The sequence below is a fragment of the Populus euphratica genome, unplaced genomic scaffold, assembly GCF_000495115.2.
Source record: "Populus euphratica unplaced genomic scaffold, PopEup_1.0 scaffold3196.1, whole genome shotgun sequence".
NCBI classification, from domain to species: Eukaryota; Viridiplantae; Streptophyta; class Magnoliopsida; order Malpighiales; family Salicaceae; genus Populus; species Populus euphratica.
This window is the reverse complement of record NW_011503017.1, coordinates 5,421-14,029: the sequence shown is the minus strand read 5'-3', so window position 1 is coordinate 14,029 and position 8,609 is coordinate 5,421. Positions and strand designations below refer to the sequence as shown.

At 32.7% G+C, this 8,609-nt stretch overlaps 1 protein-coding gene and 1 long non-coding RNA gene across 2 annotated transcripts; both read left to right on the top strand.

Annotated features, from left to right (window-relative positions):
* The first annotated feature begins 2,340 nt into the window (after positions 1 to 2,340).
* Positions 2,341 to 3,110, top strand: LOC105119604 (histone H2B-like). The gene has a single exon (XM_011017758.1). It carries the CDS (start codon positions 2,421 to 2,423, stop codon positions 2,865 to 2,867), a length of 447 nt encoding a protein of 148 aa, XP_011016060.1. The 5' UTR covers positions 2,341 to 2,420; the 3' UTR covers positions 2,868 to 3,110.
* A 1,022-nt stretch (positions 3,111 to 4,132) lies between these two features.
* LOC105119603 (uncharacterized) lies at positions 4,133 to 6,625 on the top strand. The gene is made up of 4 exons (XR_841158.1): positions 4,133 to 4,336; positions 4,851 to 4,958; positions 6,234 to 6,546; positions 6,588 to 6,625. It is a non-coding gene; the product is annotated as an uncharacterized LOC105119603 (long non-coding RNA).
* The last annotated feature ends 1,984 nt before the right edge of the window (positions 6,626 to 8,609 follow it).

Genomic DNA, 8,609 nt, shown 5'->3' with positions numbered 1-8,609 from the left:
GTGAAAACTGATCTAAAATAAATTATTTAATTTAATAAATTAAAAAATAATATAAATTTATGGTAAAAACATGATATAACTTAAAAAAATTAAAATAATTTTTTTTATATTGAGATGATGTCAGATTTGATCAATTTTGGTCAACTGGTGACTTGAGCTATTGTAAACAAGAAGGGAGAGGGTAATTGTGATCTTGACAGGAGAGAGTGGGGCGAGTGAACTGTGATTTTTGTAGGAGATTTTCATTACAGAGATGAAAAGGAGAGGGAAGATAATTTTCTTTATGTCACTAACATGATTTTTAATGACATAACATACTAATAAATAAGATAAACTATATCTAATAAAATATTATTAATTACAGTTTAAATACCATTAAAATTATCCTAAAACAAACCATTACAGTACACAAACTCGCTTCCCAAAAAACCCAGGGGGTATACATCACGTGACCCAAAATCAATATGTACAAACATTTGAAAATGTTGGTGTTTTTTAAGGGATCTTTTATTTAAAAATATATTAAAATTATCTAAAAATATCAATTTTTTTAATTTAAAATATCTTTTTAAATTAAAAAATAAACACAATTTAGCTGCATAGATAAGCGATACCTTGAAAACATAACAAAAACAACTAACAAAATACTTATAAATATAGTATTTTTTATAAGTAGAAAAAATAGTTATTTTACTACTTCTAATATATTCACTTGTTGTGGTTAGACTATTTTTTTTTAAACATAAAAACATGAATATGTTTTTAATAGTATCGTTGAGTTCAATTAACCAATTTGATCTTAAAACTTGCCAACTCGACTTTTTATATAGCTTAAATTTTGAATTAAATTGTGTGAAAACTGATCTAAAATAAATTATTTAATTTAATAAATTAAAAAATAATATAAATTTATGGTAAAAACATGATATAACTTAAAAAAATTAAAATAATTTTTTTTATATTGAGATGATGTCAGATTTGATCAATTTTGGTCAACTGGTGACTTGAGCTATTGACTTCAATGAATTTAATAACTTTGTTATTTTTATAAATTATTTTTATTTAATTTTATGATAATATTAAATATTTTCAAAATTGATCACTAATCTTGAAAAAAACATTTATTTAACATTGTGATAACCTTATCGAAAATAGAAAAAAACTATGAATTTCATTTTTTAACCAATATAATATTAAAAAATAAATGAAATAAAAAAATAATTAGAAAAATTAAAATAATAGAAACTAAAAAATTAAATCAGATTTGATGGGTAACATGCTAAACTAGCGAATTGGGTAAGCCGAGTCAACATGTTAAACCCGTAAATTGAGTAATAAACTTCATTGAAATTAATAATTTTTTTTCTTCTAAACTATTGTTTATTTAACTATATAATAAAAAAAACAAACAATTATAAAATCAAGTATTAAATCAATACTAAGACTTTTTAAAAAAAAAACTACGATAACTTCTCAAAAAGTAAAATAAAACAAATTATAAAACTTAACTTTCAATCAATATAATATCAAATGATGAAATAAAAAAATAAATTAAAAAAAGTTAAACTCATCGTACCATCAACAAGCTCATGAATTTTCTAAAATTTAATAATTTATTTTTTAAAAACTATTCTTTTAACTATATGTTAAAAAAATAAATAATAATATAATCGAGTTAAATTAAAAAAAATAGAAGAAGATAAACTACAAAATGGGACAACTAAGATTATTTCGCCAAACTTATAGTTTGGATCATTGATTCTAAAAAATTTAATAAACTAGCTTTTTTTAAATTATTTTTTATTTAACTAATTTTTTTTAAAAATAAACTATACTCCAAGGTTGAAATATTTTTTTGATATCAAATCAATATTAAAATATTTTTTTTGTTACTACCAAAATCATATAAAACTCAGGTTAAAATTTTTAACTTTAAAGTATTATAAATATATTATATAAAAATTAAATTAAAAAATTAAAAAAAAGATAAAAAAACTATAAATTACTATTTCCCCATTCCTTTTAGTTTTATACTTCCTATCTCTAAGAATTCTTGCTAAAAAAACCGAATTGAAAAAAAAAAGCATTATTTTTAGAATTTAGATTAAAAAATGGCAACCTTCGAAAAAGTAAACTCCCATTTTCTACTTTCTCAAAAAAGAACTCCCATTTTCTACTGTTCCGCGGCAAATGCCATCCTCACCTCAACGCTCTCTACCATCGATTAACTAACTTTTTCGAACCCCATCCAACGCTCCAAAAACTCCACGTCGGCGATCCGTGTAAAATCTCAGTAACCAATCACACAACCACATCCTGTTTCTATAAACCATCCCTACCCAACTCTTTCCACAGAACGCAACCTCCCAAAAAAATCTCCTCCTCTTCCTCTAGACTCCTTGCAATCAAGCTCTCTCGAAATGGCACCAAAAGCCGAGAAGAAGCCCGCCGAGAAGAAGCCCGCTGAGGAGAAGAAGACGGTGGCAGAGAAAGCCCCGGCAGAGAAGAAGCCGAAGGCAGGGAAGAAGCTTCCCAAAGAAGGAGGCGGCGCTGCTGCCGGAGACAAGAAGAAGAAGCGGGTGAAGAAGAGCACGGAGACATACAAGATTTACATCTTCAAGGTCCTAAAACAAGTTCATCCAGACATAGGGATTTCCAGCAAGGCTATGGGTATCATGAATTCCTTCATTAATGATATTTTCGAGAAGCTAGCACAGGAATCCTCCAGGTTAGCCAGGTACAACAAAAAGCCCACTATTACCTCAAGGGAGATCCAGACGGCTGTGAGGTTGGTGTTGCCTGGAGAGTTGGCCAAGCATGCTGTTTCCGAGGGTACCAAGGCTGTTACTAAGTTTACGAGCTCTTGAATTGTTGTTGTGATAAAGTTGGGTTTTCCCTAACCATGCGTGTTAGTGTTAGGGTTTATAAATTGTAAGCGGGGGAGTTTGGATCTGCGTATTTACTCAAATCCTTATTCATTGCTTGGAGGCATAGCAACTCCTTCCCCTGTTTCTTCATGTATCTGCAAGAACAAAACAAAGCATAACCAAAGAAATTCCTTCCGTTTACCAATTCTATAGATGAAAAGCCAAAAAGAAAATTGATATGCACCTTTGTCACAAATTTCAATCATGCCATCTCCTCACCATATTTGGTAAAACGTGCTTTTCAATCTGATTATATGACTATCAACATCTGTAACTTCGCAGACTCCCCAAGGAATAGCAACCATGAATTAAGACGGGAGAGATTTTTTACCCAAAAAGAATAATAATAACTGGGAAAATGGTTATGCGATCTGGTAGGTTTAGCTCGAAACTCCAAAGCTTGGCAGTGATTTCCATGGACACGCACCTCATTTATGGTAAATATGGTTTCCATTGTACAGGTCTGTTGATAGGATTAAGAGCAATGCCAATTCTAAAATGAATTCTATGCGTGCAAGGATAGGTTACTAAATTATGAAGAAAGCAGGGTTGACCGGATGGAGATTGTTTATGCGATATTTAGACTTCAGGGGCCATCAGAAGAGATAACTGCCAAACAAATCTGATCATTAAATTTGCCAAGTTGAAATAAAAAGAAAAGGACAAAAAGAACTCAAATAAAAACATTTTTTTTTGTTTTAAATTAATTTTTTAATATTATATTAAAATCACCGCTCATCTTCTGGCAAACACATATCAATTTACCCAAAGTATTTGTATTATTATTAGTAAAAGTAAGGTATGCTAATTAATTTAATATGAAAAATAAAGGTATTCAAATAAAAAAATATTAAATACATTAACATCTCAAATTCCCTTAATTTGAAAGGAAAATCACAATTCTAGGTTTGTCTTTGTGATAATGTCCTAAGACAGTCGATATTTATGAGGATTCAAACTTACCGAGTAAAAGAATGTTTTACATCTTAAATTACTTCCACAAGTAATCTTTATTTGAAAAGCATGAGCAAATTCCTCAAGTAAAGCTGTTTTTATTTTTTATTTTTTAAATCTATTTTTATTTATTATAGTAGGTAAGCTTGGAAAAATTTGATCACAAATACAAATGGTTACCTAATTTTTTTATTTATTAAAATCACGAATCAAATAATAATCCACTTGTTTTTTAAGCTGCATGTCGTCTACTGTTCAATTACTGGCCTGTACTGAAGGAACGCCGTTTGCTGGTTCCCCGCTGGCTCCGCAGCAGTTTCACCTTGTCTGGACTTTGAAGAAGAAGATTGCAAAATGAATGGGCTTCCAGCATCTTGTCAGTTGATCATCATCGTACACAGCAAATCATGAGTTCAAAAGTTTGTTTTTTTCACCCTTTGGTCTTGTTAAAGATGGTAAGAGCATCTACAATTGAGAAGCCACGTGGATAGTCAAAAATAAAAAAATTAATATTTTAGTATTTTTTTGTTTGTTTTGCACACTCTAATGGAAATGGTTACCTAATTTTTTTATTTATTAAAATCACGAATCAAATAATAATCCACTTGTTTTTTAAGCTGCATGTCGTCTACTGTTCAATTACTGGCCTGTACTGAAGGAACGCCGTTTGCTGGTTCCCCGCTGGCTCCGCAGCAGTTTCACCTTGTCTGGACTTTGAAGAAGAAGATTGCAAAATGAATGGGCTTCCAGCATCTTGTCAGTTGATCATCATCGTACACTGCAAATCATGAGTTCAAAAGTTTGCTATTTTATTAATTTAGCTTTTCAAAATAGTATTTTGGACTGGAGATGCTGTGAGAGATTTTCCTTGGATGGTAAGAGATTTTCCTTTCTAAGACAGCACCTGAAATCGTTTACTCATTCTTCATGTTTTTTCTTGTTATAAAACAAATTTGATTGTTTGTGCAGCTAGGCTAGTTGTATACCCAACAACTCAAAAGCCAAAAGGGTTTGGTTTTGTTACGGTTCGAGTCAGAGACTGATGCGCACAAGGCATTGGAGCCCATGAATGGCAGGGTATTTCTTTCTTTCTTCTCCATTTTTTCCATGTTTAACTAATAGTAGTTTATTAGATATTCGATAAAGGAAATTCTTCTCCATTTGTTTTTTTTTAATGTTTATCTGGTAGTAGTTTATTCGATATTGGAAAAAGGAAATTGGGTTTCTCCAGCAATGGATAGGCTCTCCAGTTTTTCACTTTACTTTTGTATCCAAGTTGGATGCAAGAACTTCCACTCTTTTTTTAAGCTTTTTATAGTGGAATAAGCCTATACTTCCTCAGTTCTCTGTTTTCAAGGTGTATTTCCCTCGTTTTCTTCTGTTGATGCCTTAACATTAGTTAATGTTATGTAATGAAAGTCTTCATTGAAATATACTACCTACTTGCAGTCTACTTGCTAGGTTGAAGTAGTTGCAAATCAGTTGTTGGAAATTAGGCAACGGAGAAAAGACTGTAGATTTTGCCAGAACTATTTGGTTCTAGGATGTTGATTTTCCTCCTCCTCTGCTCATTTATGGCGGTGAGGTTGCAGGCCTGCTAAAATGGAGATGGGTCTTGGTCCTCTAAGAAAGCCTTTATTCTAGACGCTTTAGATCTTTTCTATAAAGCAAATATAGCATTGTTTAAGCATCTTAGATGATAATTCTTGTGAAGCCTGTAATATGGATACACATGCATACATATAGAAGAAGAGACTATTATGTTTGGGAACCTGATTAAGTAGGCTGCTATTACTGTAGATAATTTAGCAGCAAAAGATACATCAAGATCCATTAAAATGGTTTCAATCTTGACCACCGTAATGGTTATCGAATTAACTTGATGCCCTTTTCGTCTTTCATGCGTTTATATATTTTTGTTAATGGTTATCGAATTAACTTGATGCGCTTTTCATCTTTCATGCGTTTATATATTTTTGGTATGTTTTTCACAGTGTGGTGTTTCAGCCTCAGATTTCTTGTTTGAACTTCTTATTGTTTGATTTCTGGAAACTGAAATGATGGAAAGCTTAAGTGTTCCCTCTGTCTCTCTCAGACTTCTTTCAGTTCTTGGATTTAAGTCCACTTTAATTTTCCTCAAGTTGCATACAAAAAATTGAAACATCAGCACCAATCTTATTCTGTCAAAACTCATCATATTACTGCTTTTTATGCATGATTAAGTTGAAAGGGTCATTGCTCTTGTGAAGTATGCGACTTAAAGCATTGACAACACTTGTTTACCTGATTTTTCACTCCTGCCATTTTGGTAATTTTTCATCTGTTATTTTTTTTTTCTGTTTTGGCATACAGATTGTTATGGAAGACTGATCTTTGTTGAAGTGGCAAAAAACATGGAGTGATCGAGTACGATTCTCTTTTATTTCCCCAATTTTGTTGGGTGGTTAGGAAACCAAAAGGGTGAGCATGACCAAATGTTCCTACAAGCGTATTGCAAGACAAATTAGGACTCTTGTAGAGAGAAGAATTTGTAAAAGGAGAAAGTTAATGCATTTGATTTTATACTTTGCCTAAGCACTTGATTGTATTCATGCTTTTGCCTGAACGAGCAACTTGACTTAATGATTGTAAAAGGAGAAGTTACATTATTGTAAAGTTTGCTCAGGTGCCAGGGTTCGTGATCTTAATTTAAAGTTTTATCCCCAGTATTACCAATAAAACGAAATTGAGTGGATTCCAGTTAACAGAATCTCAAAAGTTGAGGGCCCTCGGCGATGGCACCGCTCTTCATCTTCATCTGGTGCAAGGCAATTCTGCATATATCAACAATGAAATGTTACCAAATGAAGAGAACTGTTTATTTCAGTGGGCAGAGGCTGAGAACTGTGATAATATGCTACCTCATAGACTGTGTAATGGATTGCATTATTAGAGGACCAATTTGATAGATTTTAACTTTCACCACAGAATACAAGATTCGAACCCTTTCTTGGCTTGAGAAACGGTTACTGTCACACGCTGCGTTTCTTGCATTTCAAATGTTTCCTTTGCCCCAGCCAAGATGCCTTGTTTAGTCGACTGTGTATCCATTTTACACTCCATGTTTTGCCTCAAGATCTTTCTCTTCATGCATCATTTTTTTAAAAAAACTCTGTTTTCTTCCTTGTCTTTCTTTGGTACCCAAATAATTTTTTCCTCCCAACAAAATGATAGCAAAACTTGCTACACATTTAAACTCATAATTATTACAGTGCCTGCGGCCGTCTCTTCCAGTTTCTGTCACGAGTATGATTACCAGCGTTGTCATTGTCATTGCGGGTACATTCAAGGGAAATTCCTCAAATAGTTGAGAGCCATCTTGATGTTTGGATACTGTGCAATTAGTGGGAGGTTCTGGAATCTCAAGTGTAAAGAAGGCCGATTCTGAGTGTTTGCATTTTGGAGCTTTTAGGTTATGAAGTAGCCAGCGATTGAAGTACCAAGGGGTCAAATGGCTTTACCAATATAATGGAAATTTCGAGAACAGATTACGGGAAAAGTAGAAGATGTTAAATAAAGAAGAGTTAGATTGCGTGAGAGATTGCGGAGAAACGGAAGGCTTTGAAATTATGTGAGCTAACAATTTAGGATTCTGCTAATCCTAGAAGGAGAAGCTGCTGGGCATTTCAAGTCTGAATCCATCCATTTGTTAAGATCCGCCGCATCAGGTTTCTGGTAAAGGGAAATGGATAGAGTGTCACCAATACACACCGTTCCAATTCTCATCCATTCTTTTACCTGTGATTTGTTTAACATGCAGTATACCAGAACTGATGGCATAGGGCAAGGCTTGCGGTGTTCAGAGTCCTTGCCAGCCTACTTTCTTCAGGCAAACAGCGTTCAAATAGGAGAGGGAACCACCACCAGCACTGCTCTTAGTAGCGTGCTGGTTTTCAAGTTTTATCAGTCACACCAGGCATGGTAGTTGGTACACTACTGGGCATTTGAATTTTGAACACATCTGAAAGTGAACACAGGTCTCAAATTGCAGCACGCCCTCCCCCCTTAGAGTACAATAACCAGGGAACTCCAGACTAGTTTCCTACAGGGTAAAACAATCTGCTCCATCTCAACCACCCTGAAAACTCCATTAAGAACCTGACTAATTTTCCACTCAAAGAAACCGAGTCCCATCTGACCAGAGCTTCAAACAACATCAAACTGGGTAAGAAAGAAAGAATGAGAGACATATAGAAGTAATAAAAACGTTTCTTTCTTTCTTGACATGTTTGAGGAACCATTTCAAGGGAGGATGATCATATAGTTTCTAGTTCTGGAAGATGATCAAGAACATGTTCTTGTTATCTTGACACGCAGTAAAGTAGTTAAAAAGTAAAAGAACACATGATGATTGGGTTTTCATGGCAGAAATGTTGCTTGTACAAGCACACTGATTTTAAGGTTATGTTTATCGGGAGAAAAGTTATTTTTTAAAAAAAAAAAAATTTTGGAGAAAATGAATTTTTGGAAAGTGAATTCTGGAAAAAATAAATTCCTGAAAAGTAAATTATTTTCTGATATTTGGTAGTGCTATGGAAAATAAACTGGAAAACACTTTTCAGTATTTGGTTATGTTATGGAAAATAAACTGAAAAATAATTTATTAATATTTTATTTTTCTCAAGTTTATTAAAATAATGAGGAACAAATCTTACAAATTAAAAAGTTGAATAATAATGAAATTGAAAA